The sequence below is a fragment of the Zingiber officinale genome, chromosome 4A, assembly GCF_018446385.1.
Source record: "Zingiber officinale cultivar Zhangliang chromosome 4A, Zo_v1.1, whole genome shotgun sequence".
In the NCBI taxonomy this organism is placed as follows: Eukaryota; Viridiplantae; Streptophyta; class Magnoliopsida; order Zingiberales; family Zingiberaceae; genus Zingiber; species Zingiber officinale.
This window is the reverse complement of record NC_055992.1, coordinates 143324044-143342578: the sequence shown is the minus strand read 5'-3', so window position 1 is coordinate 143342578 and position 18535 is coordinate 143324044. Positions and strand designations below refer to the sequence as shown.

Sequence of the window (18535 nt, the reverse complement as noted above, 5' to 3'; positions counted from 1 at the left end):
GAATATTATGAGCTCAAATTAGACCCCATGAAGACTTTTTAAACCCAACTTAAAAAATCCCCACAACCTTCTTATCCAAAAACCATGGCCCCATGAAGACTTTAAACCAAATATTCAAAACAGAACAATGAAATGATAAAAAATCATTGCAACAAGTCTAGCAAGCAACAATTTTCTGCCTAAATATTGATTCCATCGAGATCCAGCATGGTCCACACTAATTGCAAATAACAAATTCATAAACAATGGCAAGTAGCTAGCTCATGGAGCAACCTTTTGCTTTCTAGCAAGTATCACCCTGCTCTTCTAGCTTTCTCTGTTCCACAAGCTCCAAATATCCTGAAACGTAATCATCAAACCTGATCATACCATCTGTCTCTAAGCATAATGTGGTGCTCATTACAAGTCAGCATGAGTTTAATCAGGGAGCAAGGTTGGTGGAACAACAATAAAGATTGTAACTGGCCTAGACAATTGGTAAACTCATTTCAAAGAAATCAAAATACTAGTATCCTTCAACATTTCTAAGACTCCTTCAATCAAAAGCAGTCGTCAGCCATCTCACTGAACCTAGGCTTACTCTTAAAGAGGCTTTAGGTTGCTGAAAAGCATGGAGGCATACTGGGATTGCTAATCCCACCATTGGCCCCTCCAAGATGGGGTCATCTCTTGAAAACAACTATGATCTATCATAACTCCACGTCCATGATTGATCCTCAACTCTAGCTCCTCAATATATAGCATTTTTGGTCTAAGCTTGCAAGTATTTTTTTTAGTATTCAAGCAGGGCCAGAAACCCAAATAAAATTAGGTTAGAAAAATTTTTGGCCACGGTCTGCAAAAACCACTGATCATCATCTACACACATTCCAGCAGTTACAGAAACGACTATTAATCAATGTAAGACTAAAATCTCGTCCACTAGTCAATAAAAAAAATAACCTTGTGAAACCTTGTTTCTTTAATACCAATAACAGCATTAAGATCATAAGGCTTGATTTAAAAAAATAATTGGCGAGGCAAAGGAACAATAAATTGCAAGTGGCGAATTCTAATGTGGTGGTTTTTTTATTCCTTTTCACTATTCTTTTCATTCCTAGCCATCCATGAAAGCAAACCCGAGCCCAAATATGCAATTGAGAGCAGCTAACACATGAAGCACCAACCCTCTGGTTCCCAACCAAGATTACTACGAAAGATAACAACACCTCATATCTTTGCTTGAAGCATCAGGGGTAACAAAAACTATGAATTTTGAATTTACAAAATTTAGTGAAAACATCACTGTCACTGTATACTTGTCCTATGCTCTTCCCTGTCTGAGATTTTGTTTGGGTAAAATAGAAACAATATTTTCAGTAACTGAGATAATGCCTCTGCAAATAGAGAACATTTTCCATGACCACCCTGCAATTGTTTAATAGAATTCTTACCGATTTGCCTGAAACAACCATTTTCCTATCATTCACTCACAGCGCACAAAATTGTACTTTTCAGCAAGTGCGGCGGTGTTCAAAATATTATTGATCAGCATCTTGAACTTCAAACTGTATTCACCTCCGCTGACATATAAATATAGAAATAAATAAGAAATTGTCAGAAAAGAAGTTGGGGGCGGTATATATTAACGGACTTTATGACTAACTAAATGCAGTCATAAATAATTGCTTACAAAAATAAGCGCAACTGTTTTCACGTTGCACATCAATTCCTCTACTAAATGGGCCTTGTAACAATGAAAGCTCAACTAGGGAAAAGCAAATCCATCGTCAAACAAGAAAAACACTTAGCTCTTCTAATTTATATATCACATGGTAGCATTGGCCCGAAAATTACCATACCAAAAGTTCAAATTAAAATCTATCCATAGATATCTTTCAACTTTCATATAAAGTAGACATATATCTTAAATACTTCCATAAACTATGCAAGACAAATTGAATACATCACTCAGAAACAAAGAAAATACATGTGATCCAAACAGATTTAGCCAAAAAAAAAACAACCAAATTAACTATTCAGCATACTTTACCATACTTCAATTAGTCGTGATTTTATGAAAAAGAAGCCACATTCACAAACATAGAACAATAAATGCACAGTTTTCTAAACTTGTGAGAATCTTATGAACCAAAAATATATGTATTTGAGCAATCAAGAAATAAGAATAATATCAATCTAGGAAAAATCCAAATTTATGGGATTCCTCAAGTTATACAAAATTGTATTGAGAAATCAGGGAGAGCATTAGAATCATATCAAGACCAAAAAAAAGCAAACAAGTTTTTCTTCAAAAGCTAAAGTGTTCCCGAGTGTAAAGATCCTTGTCATTGACATGTCAGTTGACCAAATTGATCATGCTATTTTCATCAAATGCATTGCTATCGTGACCAACAGGTACAAAAGAAATACAAAAGGCCACAAACAAGTCATGACGAGAGATGAAATATCAAGTCTCCTAACAGTTCTAAAAGAAAAAAAAATGTTGGTGCAACCTTCCTCTGATAGACAAGGAGCCTTGGATTTTGAAGTTTGGACAAAGAGTTTAAGTTAAAAAGATTTTAAGTTAGACTTTGTCTTGTGATTTGATATGTGTGCGGGAGTGTGCAAGGACTCCGTGGATACACACGAGGATGACTTGGAGCAACCAAGGTCATGCTTACCTAGTGCCTCAAGCTCCGTTGAGATCGAAGGACGGTATGGGACATTTGAAGGACCATAAGAGTGTAGCTGTGAGTAAAATAGCGAACCACGTAAGAGTGTGAAGAGTGGCACGAGGGGGAATAGTATTCATAGTAACTCCCAGAAAGTACGACTAGCTTTTGCCTTCTTGATCAACTACCGAAGGTAAAGAAACCTCTTACAAGCTTAAGAAATTACAAGGATTCCAAAAATAAGATTAAAAGAATTACGAGGCTTCCAATAGGGTTTAAGCAACTTTATTTTGCCAACCACAAACCCTCCACCGAGCTATCCTTTTTTATCCATAGACACCCCTTGTTGTAATCTGGTTTGTTGCCCAACAGTCGTGCCCGGTCTGGACCAACAATCGATTACTTCATCAACTGCTACATCGTGATCCAACAGTTGTCACGTCCTTTCCACTTATCCACCTTAGCATCAATCGACCGGTAAATTACCATCCGACTACTCAATACACTAGGCCACAAATAGAATCATTATGTTTGTTGGCTCCAACCCTAAGTCACTCAATTCATCCATCAGTCGACCGGATTCCATGTCAGTTAACTGATCCAAACCACAAACTCCAACCAACTACAACATTGGGGCTTGGTTCATCAGTCGCCTGCATGTTTCATGAGTCGACTAGTCTCCCAATAGCAACCAACTCTAAGGTCGAACCAACCTACATTGAGTTCCACCCTCGCCCCATGTGTACAGGTTACTCAATACTCACAACTCATGTAGGAGCCTTGCCATCGCTACTTGACTTCACCCCTTAGCCATCTCTCATCAGCTTGTTGTATCCCTCAGATGTAAACGAGCACTCGGCTTCACATGCCATCATTCACCTCTTCACCTACCTAATCCACCTCCATCGGCTGGCATCCTTGTTGTCTCGATGCTCCTCGTCCCGCAATCTCTTAATTTGTCTCATGCAACTTTCTTTGAACACTTACGAACTCAAGCCATCGAGCTACCTCAGTACTTCTCATTGCTCTAGAGTTGCTCCAACGCAACCTCAGTACTCCTCATTCTGCAATCCCCCAAATGTCTTATTCCATCCTTATTGATCTCTACAGACCTCCACGCCACTGATTGTGTCACCTTAGCCACGTCAAGTCAGCACTGAGTCATCACTCAACCTCATCAAGCACGAATTTGACAAGATCCATGCGTATTTTTGCAAGTTCCTGCACACTCAAACACTCTTCAAAACGCTTTGCCTAAACATCAAAACCCATAGTTGCCCCATACCATTTTGGAAGACAACTGCACCAATCGCAAGTCAAATCTAATTAGAAGCCTTCTTTTGTAATTAAGCTCTCTTGTATTTCTCTATTGTAATTGTAATCTTATAAGAAATTTCTCCACCTACAGTACTTAACTTAGAAGGAGAAAGGTGTGCTAACAAGTGGTATTAGAGCTAAATTGGCTCTTCTTTGGAGTAACTGCCAAGAGGGCAACAAGATCATGGCCAAGATAGTTTACAAGATGTTGCCATACCACAGATTGTTTTGTTTTGACTATGGAGGAGAACATAGACATAGTTAAACACCAATTTCCACATCACTCTAGTCATGAAATATGGATGGAATTTTCCTTAAGACTAAGAGAGGACTTTTTAAAATAAGTGAATGATGTTTCAAGTCAAGATTGGTACAGAGGTGACAAGAAAGGTATGGAGTGAATGCTTTCGATTTTAGCTAACCATGGTTTGAGTAAGCTAGAGGAATACAAAGATGTCAAAGAGCTTTGGCAATAAGTTGTTCATTTTCATGAAAAGCCTGAACAAAAAGAGAGCCTAGGTAGAAAAAGCAATTGAAGAGGTTGTCGAGAAAATTGAGGAAAGTTAAGAAACTCCACAAATCGAGGAAGAGGAGGTAACTCAAGCTCCAACCATTGAGGGCGTCATGGTGGACTGAAAACCCTCTTCAGATGACTCAAACAAAGAATCATCCAACTCTTCAAGAAGTGAATATGTTTAATTTAGTGTCTTCCCAAGAGAGATCCACTAATGGATCATAGGTTGTAGAATAGTAGCCTACTAAACCATTTAAAATCCTTGTGAGATTGGATGGTATATGTTACATATGCTTATTTCGTTGTGGCAATAGCATTTCGTTATATTTTATTATAGATGTTTTTCTCTAACTTAAACAAATTGTCAAATATAAATAATGAGAGATTATTAATGCAATCATGCCCAAAATGCTTTGATGTGACGTTGGATTTTAATGGTTGGGTAAAAGGTTTGCATTAGGCTCAATCTTGTGATTTGCTACGTCTTTGAGTGTGTAGGGACAATGGATAGACACATAGGGACGACTTGGTGCATGACCAAGGTCCTGGTTACTTGATGGCTCAAGGTCCATTGAGATCTGAGAAGGATTGTATGGAATATTCAAGGAATTACGGACTAGGAGCATCAAAGTGCAATTGTGCCTAAGATCGCGAGCTACGTAAGTAGAGCATAAAGGATAGCATAGGGAGAGTCAAGGGTGGGTAAGGGTTCGATGCATCCGAGGGATAAGAAGCTTGACGGAAGATAGTTGAAGAGGACTACATATGTGAAGGAGTGAACCACAGGCATGGTTCAATTAAGGAACGAGAAGTTTGACATAGATGATAGACACAGCAGTATAGTGAGTTGAGAATTATGAGAAAATGTACTCGGGGGCATGCAAGTAAATCTCCACTTAGACAACTCAGTCATTAGATGAGTTGTAGTCAAAATAAACAGTCGACTGAGCCCTTTTCCCAACTCGTGGTTGAATCAACTGAGTAGTCGACTTAAATGTGAACAGCTAGTCATCTAGTTCGTATGGCCAGTCAATTAGCGGAGGCTAGATGAAATGGTCCCTGAAGGAAACAATCGTGATCCACAAGAATTGATTTAAGTTCAATCACTTGGCGGTACATAGTAGTCAACTGAATTAAAGGTTGTAGAATAAATTACAACAAGAGGTATTAAAGGTTATAAAAGGATTTGATAGAGGCTTCACTATTAGCAAAAAAGAATTAGTTATACCCGATTAATAGCCTTCTTCGTAATTGAGCTCTCTTGTATTCCTCTATCGTAATTGTGACCCTGTAAGAGGCTTCCCACTTCCAATACTTGATCGTGAAGGAAAAAGTTAGTGTCTTCCCAAGAGAGATCCACTAATGGATCATAGGTTGTAGAATAGGAGCCTAGGGGCTACTAAACCATATAAAATCCTTGTGAAATTGGTCATCAGTACACGTGTTCAACAAAAAGAACACGGTGTAAAGAACCACCAATGAGAAATAGAACTTTGCTCTCTTTCTGATAAAATATCAAACCAAGTGTGAGATAATGGACAACAACCCAAGGCCCAATGTTTGTCTAAGCTATACCTCTGTTGAAATGGATCACTTTTGCTTCCCCATTAATATGAACTTCCTTGAATTTAAAATACATTCTATTTTAAAAGGATATCATAGAACGAAGACCAAAAAATACAACATTAATTTTAATAAAACTTGCTAATTCTATCCAGATTTATAGTAGGTAGCTGAGCGGCAAGCATTCTTTTCCACAAATTATCTAACATGCTTTTTGCCACCAATTATCCCAATTGTTAGTTGATCCAACCAGTGGCGATCATTAGCCTGTTAATCTCTAAAGAATTTAAGAAATTTCAGAAGAGTTACGAATGACAACCTTATGCGGCTTATGGAAGCAATAGCTCGAAAAGCACTTCGAATCATATCTTCATTACGGTCTACTTCTTGCTTCACTGCATCTGCCTTTGGCTTGTGACTGATGGTCTTTTCAAGAGGATCAACAAGTGAGTCCAGAACTGCATGAGAAACAATAACAAATAATTTGCAAGTAAAAAATGAAAAAAGCTTCAATATGATAAACAATCAATCAAAAAAAACCTGCAAGAACAGCAGCAGGGCATTTATCTGCAAGTTTTGAGAGGATAAGATGGCATGGCATCTTCACATCATAATGATCTGAAAGGGCCATAAAGTTTAAAGGTTAAGAAGACAATACAAACCAAATTTTAGAGGTAATCTGGTTCAACACGAGTAACATAGCCAGAACTAATGAATCATCTGAGATATGGAGCAATTGTCTGAACTCTGAAGATATAGTGAAGATATTAGATGAAAATGTCATATCAGCCAAGATTTGCTGCTCTAAATGGCAATAATCATAGGTTGCATTAAGTTTATCTTTGCTTGCTTATTTTAAAGAATCCATACCACTTAATCCAGAAATCAGGTAAGGAACTATAAATGTAGAGGGATTCATTTGATCTAGACAACTGTCCAACAAGGTGTCCACACACTCAAAAGCTGCTTTTCGAAGCTCAAGACCATCATCTACAATGTGCTTGAAAGGACCAAGATCAACTGTTCTTATCATTTCTTTCTGCAAAAAAAATATATATATAATAATAACATACACTTGGTGGTGCAATAAGAAAAAAATACTTTTAATAAAAATCAAGAACCATTGACAATAACAAAAACAAAAAGAGGTAAGAAAAACAAGCTTGCCAATAAATTGTTCTTCAGATGAACTCTAGTAGCAAAATTCTGTAAGAAAACAGACTGTTTGAATGAATGACAACAAGTCAATAATTAATCTGGTTCAAAGCAATTCATGTCAATCCACAAGATGCAGCAAACTTGGCACCAAAATGATGTTTAAAACAGCATAATCATGTAATTAAGAGAAAATGAATATCTTACCTAACTGATATAGCCTCTCATTAAATGTGCCAACTCTACATCCTTCTATTGTTACTCTATGCAAAATCAATCACATTCTCTTTAATCTTGCAAGATAAAATTGCTATACAATATATCTAACATCAGACCGTGAAGAAAACTAAAACAAAAACAGTCTTATAGATAATTCTGACCACATTAAACTCAACAGAAGTTTGTTTTCCAATCCCTATGCAGATGGCTCATTTAGAAAAAGTGGATTAGGCATTCCCAATGAATGTAAAATGCCTCTTTTACAAACAGACCAAATAAGGTGAAGACACACCATACCTTAATGACAGTCTGATCATAGAGCAGCGGTAATAACTCAGGAAGAAGTCCTTTAATCAGGTTTGGTTTGTTATGAGCAGCTGTACTCAAAGCCAGAACAGCTGCACGACGAACATGCTGTTGGAAAATACATTGGATTAACATCAACTTCAATTACTAAAAAGATTATTTACATCAATAGAAATCATGAAGTTATACTCTATCACTGTCTTTAATGAGCATCAAGAATGTGGAGATCTCTGGATACAAAATTTCATCTATCTTTTCAGGTCTTTCAACAATAGCATATTTAATAGCAATAACAACTGTCGCTCTTGTGAATGCAGTAGAACTAGCAGTCCGTTCCTACAGCAATAAACACAAATTTGAATTCTGCAAGTGTAGAATGTGCTATAAAGATTTCCATCACAACTTGAACAAGGTAACAAGACACCTTTAGTGCAGGTACGAGCTTTTTAGGTTCAATAAGCGCAATTTTGCCCAAACACTCAGCAACAACATTGCGAACCCCTTCTTCATCACTTTCACAATGATTGAAGAGTAAGCTCAATATCTTCTCAACATTAGACTCCTGTAACTCACTTTTGCCAGGCTGATCAATAGATTGTCTAGCAATAACCTACATAGGCAGCAAAAAAGTTGATGAATTGCACCTAGATCATATGCCCTAAAAGAAATCAGAGATTTAAAGAAATAATAACCTCTTTCAAAGAATGAAGCAAAAGGTATTGTTTTTTTTGTTGATTGTCAATTTGATCCAAGATAAATGGAAGATATTTAGATAGATTGCCCACAGCAATGTTTCCAAGAGCATATGAAGCTGCAGATTTTATCTCTTCAAAAGGAGACTGGAATGACTCAATAACAATATTCTCAATGTGCACATGTACGCTTAGATCCTTCCTTCTTCCAATTTCTCCCAGACATAGCAATGCCAGGTGTTGTTTAGCCTGTGAATTGTAAAAGAATCAGAATCTTCAACAATAAATAAAATGACAATTTTGTTAGCAGTGGCATGAGTTCACCAAAATTAGATAGTGGGATCTGATATTTCATATTTTTAATAAGAAAAATCCTCTCATTTCTAAGCACCAGCTCCAACATTAAAATAAATTTCCAGAGAATAAGAATAAAAAAATAGTTTAGTTCAGACAGCTATATTTGCATAGAGCCTCTATAACTTCATATCACTGTACATATAGGTCAGTCAAATTTACCTTTGTAATAAGTGTAATAAGGTACAGAGACTGAAAGTTCGGATTGTAGGATCATAGCATAGGGTTGGCAGGACCTACAATAAATAGACATATTTTTTAAAACTAAATTTCACATTTATAACTTACTTTTACATTATGTTTTAATATATAATAATAGTACCTACAATAAATTGAAATATTTTTTAAAACTAAATTTTACATTTATAACTTATCTTTTACATTATTTTTTAATATATAATAATAGTAACATGAGCATTATATACTTCATCCAAGTCCTTGTAGGATTTGACTCGAGAAAGAATCTTAAGAATCTATGATCTTGATCTTGATCTTGAGCTAGGATCTTATGAATATACAATCTTGATTTTGATAACCTTGACTAGATGAAATAAAATTACTTTCTTATAGATATTTTAAACATTGAGATTTACTAAATAGATCATCTGAGAAAAAATTGGTATTCTGAGATTCTTTTAACTCTCAACTAGAAAAAAAAAATTTTAACTTCTGCAGTTGTCATGCATCAATAATTATCATTTATCTTAGTGAAGTTGCCATTTGTTATATTAATATCAATTGTGCTTTGTCATATTATAATATAGATATAAGATTATACGATCCTAAGGTCCAAATTGCACTCTTAACTACCAAGCATGCTATGGCTCAGCATGAATGTAACATAGCATCCTTTAAGATTTTTGGTACTTATGTGCTACTCTGATGGAAGAAATGAAAATATTAGAGAGAAAATCGGAGTTGCACCTATTGAGGGAAAACTCACACATTTAAGATGGCACGGACATGTAAATGCTCCGAGTGATGTGAAACTATAACAAATGTGCATATCAAACGAGGAAAAGCAAAAAAAAAAAGACTCGGCAACAATAAAAGAGGATAAAATTTCTTTGAATATAAATGATAATATAGTAGGAGATGGAGCCAAATGGCGTAGAAGGATCCATATAGCCAACCCAGTGGGATAAGACTTGGTTGTTGTTGTATGTGATACTCTGATAGGTGGTCAATAGGCAAACTATCTAATTGCAATAAGTACCTGTTCCTAGCCAAACCATCTTTCCACTACTCATAGGACTTTGTAATATACACCAGGTTACATAGCTAGAGACTAGACACTAAACATGAAAAATAGCCCTAATTTTCTTGCTTTCCATTGTTATTCATAACTACACAAAGTCCCTCCATTTTATTCCATGAATAAGTCTCTCAGATCACTCAACATCTTAAAATCTCAAATCATCTAAGCCCCTCCACGTCTTAACTTCTAGACCCTTCAAATTCTCCATTTTCCTTCTTTTATTTAACTTTCATCCTGGCATGGATCTTAAATTATTAAAATTGATATTACATGCATGGCAATTGGAAAACAAAATATTTGGCAGTATGCCACTGTAATTACATTGCTTTTAGTGGAACAGCAAGGATATTGCATGTCTTAAGCAGCGATCTGCCAGGTTATGCCAGCATTGTCAAAAGCATCAAGGTATCACAAAAATTCAATAAGCATTCCTTCTCAATCCTTGCTAGCTTTTGTTATACTAAAGCCACGAATACTTGATCATATGCAATGGAATTTTTATTCCATTAATCAAACTAACTAATGAATATTCATAGTCTATTCATAGGTTTCCATTTTCGAAGAATAACTACTCTATTCCAGAATTAATTCCTTCTATAAACCAAAAGTATTATTAATGTATTATGTGTGCACCAACTTCATTAATTTTCCATTAGATGTTAGAACTTGTAATGCAAAACATTAGTTTTTCTATTATTAAGACTTGCACTATGTTATTAGGATTCTGGTTATCTCCTTTAGTTGTATCAAAAGCTGGACCTGATAAGGCTATGTCGTGCCAGACATATAGATCCCTTCAACCCCATATTCCCACTTGATAACATGTTTGGAATAGGTTCATGCATGGGTTGGATACACATACTCAAGACCAATTAACATTGATAATAAGATCCAAGTAACAAATACTATACCTGGTTGATTTCACTTTAAGCAGACATGAAGCCTTAAAGTGGGACCATATTTTAAAGGAATCGTAAAGTGATAGAAAATCATAGTTATGTTGAGGACTAGACCTCATAAGGGTATGTCGTGCCAGATACAGATCACTTTGACCCCATATTCCCACTCACTATATATAAAGTGGGACCATCTATTAAAGGAATCCTTTTCTATCATAGTTGTACTGATGGTTGGACCTCATAAGGGTATGTCGTACCAGATGCAGATCCCGCAACCCCATATTCCCAATTGATAATATGTTTTACATGGATTGGATACTAATACTCGAAACCAATTAAAATTGATAATAAGTAAAGATCCAAGTAATAAGTAATATACCTAATTAATTTCACTTAAAGAAAACTTGAACATTATAAAGAGTGGCCTTAAAATGGGACCATTTTTTAAAGAGGGAATCATAAAATGATAGAAAGTCACAGTTGTGTCCCCATGCTACAATATAGTACTCTTGTAGAAGGATGTATAAGATCACTTCATTTTCATCTTCCAGCAATTTATGCCTAAATAAGTGCAACTATATTACAGAAAGTGACCCATTGCAGAACCTGAAGAGGGATAGCTTGACTTTTATCATGAGTCATATACCTATCATGTAGAAGTTCTTCACATTCCTAAATCTACAATAAAAGATGCAAATGTTGCAGAAACAAAGAATAAAAAATTCACAACATACAGAATTCATATTGCTATCATCTTTCAGAATTCCTTTCAGCATGTCTACAGTGGATGCACATTTCTGATCACCAGCTGCTAAGCAAAGTACAGCAACACACTGTGCAACAGAATGAAGAGCCTGTTTAGCAAGACCACCAGACTGTGGTGAAGGCTTAGCACTTGAAAGGAGGGAATCTAATAGTGAATCAAAGCTTGTATTTGCTGAATGAACCAAGGAAGCAAAGAATCTCTGTAATGCCTGCAAAAGTGCAAAAATAAAAATTTAGTCAGTGTTGAAATACAAAAATCCATGCTGAAACAGCTGAACTTCCATGTACTTGCAAAGCTTGACCCTGCAACAGCGAGCTCCTGATTAGTATAAGAGCTTGAGGAAGAACTTTATGACTAACAGTCACACCAACACTTTGACTAGATATTTTGGCCATCATCATCGTGCAGCAAAGTTCCAGAGCAAGTGCAGTCATATGTAAGTCTGCCTCACTGCCAAAGAAAAAACATAACTTAGATTCATGATACATCTAGTAGTGCAGTATACAGCATCATCAAAATAACCTCAAAAGACTATATGCAACATTATCAAAAGAACCTTATAAGTGTTGAAAGTTCCACTATTATAACTTCATAAGTTGTTGAGCTAATTTGCTCGCCATATGCAACTACTAGGGAGTTGAGTGTGCCCAATGTTGCCTGTCTCAAGGCTCTGTTAGCCTGTAAAACATGTACAAAAAAGTGTGTTGAAATGAAATCACCATCGTTGCATGAGAAGTTTACAAGCTATCAGTTAATGGCACAGACATATACCTTCCGCAGGAATCCCGTCAGTTCAGAAACAACTTGTTCCAAAACACATGAGAGGTTTATGCGCAGAGGCGAGTTCGCAATTACAGCAAATGCCTGGATTCACTAAATATATTTAGCAGAGCAGGAAACATCAATATACATATAAACTTTGTTTACTCTAACAACATCATATAATGAGCTTGATTTACTAGCGGCAAAAAAAAGATACAACTAACTTGCAAATGTTATAAACTTGAGCAAAATATTAGAAATTATGACAAATGTCATAAAGAGCAGTTTCGGATGGTAGGTGATACGCAGTTAGCCAACTGCCTAGCAACTAGGCAGTAAGCGAGCGCCTACACAGTCAACATTGAAATATTATTAAAATATGAATCATAAACTCAAGCTTGCAATTACAAAAAGATAATAAAAGGTTTAAATGGATTCAAAGCAATAGAACAAAAAATGAAATACTTAAGATGATGAGATAAAAAATAGGTAAAACAGATGATGAAGAAGAGAATGTATCTTACAGTGAAGAGAAGAAGAGAATGTATCTTACAGTGAAGAGAGTGAAAATTTTAAGAATATAGGAGGAAAAAACAAGAGAAGATAGAATAAACCTATAAAAGACATGGAAGAAAATTTAGCCGAAAAGAAGGTCCTTCCGATGGCCAAAAGTACTAGAAATCATATCACATACATGGTACTACCTCTATGTTTAATCTTCTGCAAAATTCCATGGATATGGCTTCTTTAGATGGTTTAATCCACCCTATGTACCAAGTCTTCTCATGCAATACAAGAATTGCAAACAAAGTTCAACACATATAAATCAATGTTAAAACAGCTTGAGACCAATGAAGCTGACTTGACAAGGCATAGAACAAGGGAATTGTCTTGTTTGTAATGTTCTTGCAAATGTGGATTAATGAAACAGGTTCATGTATGTACAAGTGAAGATAAATTAGTTTAGAGGTGATATTCAAATTTGAATGTAAGGTCAGTTTGCAAGCTTTGCATGTTAAGGACATTTTGTGTAATCAATGATGCACTCAATGTGTTCACCAGTTTCTGTATGAATAAATTTAAGTATCTAATATTAATTAGTTAACAAGTGATTTACAGATGTTAGGTGTTACTACTTGATTCACAATCAACTTCATTGAACCATGTATAGTTTAGATCAGAATGCATTGGAAAATTATGCAGGAATAACACTATAATAATGTCAATCCAGACATCAATAGAATAGTGAGGCCCTATTCCACTAGCAACAATCAAAAGCCTAATTCAGCAAAAACAAAGAGGTTTTCGGTAGCTCCACACAATGAGAAGCCTTCTCTTTCTTTGAAAGATGGCAAGCAAATCCAAGGAGACATAGCACGATCAAAATAGGTTTAAAGTAAATTTAATTTGGATATATTTTTGATTAGTTTAAAATTAAATCAAATTTATACAAAAAAATTTAATTCATGAGTAGTATTAGTATATTTTATGAGGTTAGAAAATATATTATTTTTATTTTGTCTATCATGTTTTTTTTCTTTGTTTACCTAGTGAACAAATGAAAAAAAAAAAAAATTATCCTTTAAGAGTTTCTTTTCTCTCTGCTTATATCGTGGACAAATGAAGATGAAAAGAATTATCTTTAAAGGGGTTAAGAGGTTTTTTTCTCTCTGCTCGAGGTCGTGATGGCCTCGCAGCTCTGACGCAGTGCCAACGTCAATTCCCAAGCCGAACAATAAATTTCGTTCATGCTAACCGACACAGCTCCGTATTTTTTACGTTGCCTATGAAGCATTCCAACGCTCTCATGTCCCAATGCAAGGTCCTCACAAAAGTCTTCCTCTTCCCCCTTTCATTCTTTAAACAAATATGGCCGTTTGGACTCAATTTTTACACGTGTCGACTTGACACAAGTATGTATCGACAAAGGTACAAGAACTATAACTAGTGAGTCTACGTAACAAAGTTAAAGTTCTTCCTGGTTGGACTCAAATTTGCATTCCCATAGTTGTGTCGTGTCAACATAGGTACGTGTGGGGTAACCAATGAGTTTGAGCGAGGTCGTTGAACTCCTATCACCTATGAAGTCACAATATTTTTCTTTGTTTTATTCACATTCCAGTGTGAGGTCATCGAACTCTTACCACCTAAACGAATATGGCTATTTGAACATGATTTCATACACATATATGTGTCATGTCAACACGAATATGTGAGGGGTAGTCACTGAATCTGAGTAACATAGTTGATATTACATTCTTCTTCACTTCCTAGTGTTAGATCGTCAATCTCCTATCACCTAAAGGAGTACGATTATTTCAACTCAATTTTCATACCATATCTCTATCGTGTAGACATGGTACAGAAGGGGGTAACAAGTGAGTCTAAATAACAAAGTTGATGCCACATTCTAATTATATTAGATATTTCATATCGAATCATGATTAACAATTCTTTTAGACATAATCATGCTTACTTGAGTAAAAAAGTTGAAGCCAACAGTAGTAAGCTTCATCTATCGCCTCTTCTTCTTCCTCACATCCCCTCTCGAGGTTATTGAGCTCCAACAACCCATGAAGGCAATATCAATAAGCTTCTTCTTCCTCTCATTCTCATAAATGAATACTTCGAGACTTGATCTTCATACCCATATCTGTCATGATGACATGGGTATGAGAGGAATATCTAATGAATTTTTTAATGATCCATTCTAATTGTATTGCATCTTTCAAATCGAATCATGGTTCATAATACTTTTGGACACAATCATCCTTCTCTGAATTAACTCATCATAAAAGACTGTTGTGTGATATGATAAAACAATTTATTATTGAATTGCTAAGCGCAACTAAAAGGGCAACTTAGGTTAGTCTCTTCTACCTGTATAAACTTGGAAGTATATAAATAAGATTATCAAATGAATAAGTACATCAAGTTGAACGAGAAAAGTTTATCTAATGGTCATTCATAAACAAGCACCTGATAAAGGCAAGAAACCGGACACAGAACAGTGGGTGGTTCACACAAGGCGGAAGAGCTCAAGAAGGTTTCAACAAAGTATGGATCCTGCGGGATCAAGTCAGGCACAGTCCTGCAGATTATTGATGCCCTTCCGGCAAGGGATCAACAAGCCTACGCCCCCACTACAAGAAGCAAAGGAAAAGCTCTAGAGATAGCAGACGCATCGCACATAGATGGCAAACAGGCAACACACAAAGTTCTGTAGCGCCACCCACCAAGGGGAACAAAACTCTAGTAGTAGTTAAAGGAAGAACGAAGCTAAATAATGTTGGGCAGCCTAGGCCATCTCAGGCCTGATGAAGATTGAATCCTGGAACATTCAAGGCCTCAAACAGAAGAGGGTGGAATCCCTCTTCAGAGACAACAAACTTAGTGTAGTAAGACTGTTGGAGATTGAGTGAAGTCGAGCGTAGTTTTGTATGCAACGGGCAAAAGTGGGCTACTTCAAACAAATTGACCAAAACTCATCTTTCTTTCATGCTCATGTAAAGCGAAATAATCGAAGGAACGAGGTTATAGCTGTGGAGAAATCGGATGGGCAACTCACCATGTCATTTGTGGAAGTTGTGACAGCCTTTACAAATCACTTCCAGACACAACTCAACACGGGGGTGAACAGAACTACTTTTCGCAGGAGTGTTTGCAGCATGACCGAATGGTAGAGCCGTAACATGGCCAGCTTGTGTGTGTTCCTGCAGAGAGCACCTAGTTTGGATGGCTATGGCTCTAGGTTCTTCAAGCACACATGGGATACAGTCCAACCAGTTTTTGTGGCTGCAGTACAAGAGTTTTTTCGGCACTGGGAAGCTATTATGGAGATGGAACCATACCTTGATCGCTCTTGTTCCTAAGTCAGTGCATGCTAGTAAAGTATTTGACTAAAGGCCTATATCTCGTTGTACGGTTTTCAATAAAGTTATCTCTAAGATTTTGTAGGCGGGATTTCAAACACCATGGATCAGGTTCTTCATCAGTCTCAGGCGGCATTTGTTCATAGCAGGCTTATCTCTGACAATATCCACATGGCCCAAGAACTTTTCAGGGTATATAGCAGGAAGAGGATATCACCCAGGTGCATCATGAAGATTGACCTTTAGAAGGCATTCGATTTTGTAAACTAGGACTTCTTGCGAGATGCTTTGCTGGGTTGAACTTTCCACTACAGTTTGAGTCATGGATCATGGAGTGTGTAATTACTACCTCCTCACTGCAATCAATGGAGGCACCTTTGGACGCTACGAAGGAGCTAGAGGAGGCAAGGAGATCTGTTGTCACCTTATCTCTTTGGTGTCTGCATAGAGATTTTTGGAAGACAACTACAAAGGAGTACCACCAAAGCATAATTCAACTATCATCCCAGTGTGGGCATCTCAAACTAGTCCATCTTGCCTATGTAGATGATCTTCTATTCAGTCAAGACAATGTAGCTTCTGTTGGTATCCTGACATATTGTTTACTAGATTTTGGTGCAATTGTGAGACTTCAGGTCAATAAGTTGAAGTCAAATATCTTCGTGGCGGGAGTTGAGGACTCGGCATGTCGACAGCTACTTACCATCACAGGTTTCCAGGAAGGGATCATGTCATCAAATATCTAGGGATCCCTAGCGGTGCGGTGTCTTCTACTTTCTGACCACAACCCCTATTTGACTCCCTAGGCGACGGATCAACGCTTGGCCACGAAATACTTTGCCTTATGCCAGTAAGGCACAGCTGATCTTAGGGGGTTGAGTGTTTTTACCTTTCGATTCTACCCATTCCTATGGGAATCATGAATCTCATTTATAGCATCTATAGGTCTTTTATGTGAACATCAAACACCCGCCGGTGTCATGAGCAGATATGTGCAAGCCCAAAGAGGAGGGTGGATTGGGATTTCGCGATCCACGAGCATGAAACCTTGCCCTTCTAGCTAAGGTGTTTTGGCGAATACAAGCCAAGGAGGATGCCCTTTGGATCAAGTGGGTGCATCACATCTACTTGAGGAGAACAGATGTCTGACTTGAGAGGCAGTGCACTTGGATTCACCACTGATCAAGAGGCTAATACAAATTTGCGATCTCATCCTTTCAACTATTGGGTCACCGACAGATGCTAGGATATCGAATTGGTTTGTGCAGGACAATGGAGTGGCTATGGCCTAAGATTTCTTTAAGCATGCCGATTCTAAGAAGTCATGGGTGAAGACGGTGTGGAAACCCTATATCCAACCTAGTCATGCAATTACGTTATGGATGTTGGCACAAAGGCGTCTTCCGACTAGAGACAAGCAAGACTATTTGGAGGATCGACATTTACTTTTTGCCACCAAGTGATAGAGTCATAGGAGCAACTATTTTTTAGATGTCCACCTATTGTGGATTTATGGAGGATCAGAGATTGGCTTCACATGGGATAAAAGATGTCCACCTACCAACATATGTTTCGAGTCTTTGGGCAGTACTATAGAGGATAGCTACTGACAAAGGCGAGGCATCTTATTTTGTCTTCCTTGATTCACTTTATATGAAGAGCACATAATCATAATTTCTTTGGTGTGGGTCAATCGAATTGTGAGAGGATTTATAAGAGTGCAGATTCATGTATACACGACATTAGAAGTGTATTCGGATCTAACACTTTTTCAAACATGAATCGCTCCTAACGCCTGATTATTGTGATTCATGATTTATACATTTTTTACTTACCCAAAAATAATAATAAAAAAATAAAAATAAATAAATAAACAAGCAAATGCATATTGAAGAATAAATAAGTGGAAATGATGAAAACTAGTCAAACAATGTAAATCCCATATCTTAGGCCCATTTGTGCTTATAGCAAGCCTTCAACCCATAAGCATATATTATGGGTGCTTCACGACCCATTTACATATTTTAATTGAGCGTGTTGGAGTGTGTATGAGATGATATAGTATTGATGTGTGGATATGACTATAGTGTTGGACCTCGTGGGTGTTTTGATGTGATCAACCAAGTTAGGTTAGGTCCTGCTTGTTATTTGATCCCTGTGTCTAAGTGTGCAGGAACTTAGGAGCGCAAGAAGTCGAGCAGAAG

The 18535-nt window shown here is 36.8% G+C and overlaps 1 protein-coding gene and 1 long non-coding RNA gene across 4 annotated transcripts in view; one reads left to right on the top strand and one right to left on the bottom strand.

Moving 5' to 3' along the window:
- LOC121971544 overlaps positions 1-5684 on the top strand; it is a 28366-nt gene extending 22682 nt beyond the window's left edge. Inside the window, exon 3 of the long non-coding RNA XR_006109154.1 lies at positions 5402-5684. This is a non-coding gene — a long non-coding RNA (uncharacterized LOC121971544). The remainder of the gene's footprint in view (positions 1-5401) is intronic.
- Positions 72-18535, bottom strand: part of LOC121971542 (cullin-associated NEDD8-dissociated protein 1) — a 41892-nt gene continuing 23428 nt past the window's right edge. For 2 of the 3 annotated variants that reach the window (XM_042522867.1, XM_042522870.1), the window contains exons 18-29: positions 12469-12561; positions 12254-12375; positions 11985-12147; positions 11666-11905; positions 8421-8669; positions 8153-8338; positions 7918-8064; positions 7720-7836; positions 6919-7087; positions 6589-6666; positions 6368-6506; positions 1195-1562 (exon numbers count right to left, since the gene is read on the bottom strand). In XM_042522867.1, coding sequence (XP_042378801.1) covers positions 1466-1562; positions 6368-6506; positions 6589-6666; positions 6919-7087; positions 7720-7836; positions 7918-8064; positions 8153-8338; positions 8421-8669; positions 11666-11905; positions 11985-12147; positions 12254-12375; positions 12469-12561 — 1800 coding nt within the window. In that variant the 3' untranslated portion in view covers positions 1195-1465. Of the gene's footprint in view, positions 340-1194; positions 1563-6367; positions 6507-6588; positions 6667-6918; positions 7088-7719; positions 7837-7917; positions 8065-8152; positions 8339-8420; positions 8670-11665; positions 11906-11984; positions 12148-12253; positions 12376-12468; positions 12562-18535 lie in introns of those variants that run through there. The other variant, XM_042522869.1, reaches the window with a different exon arrangement.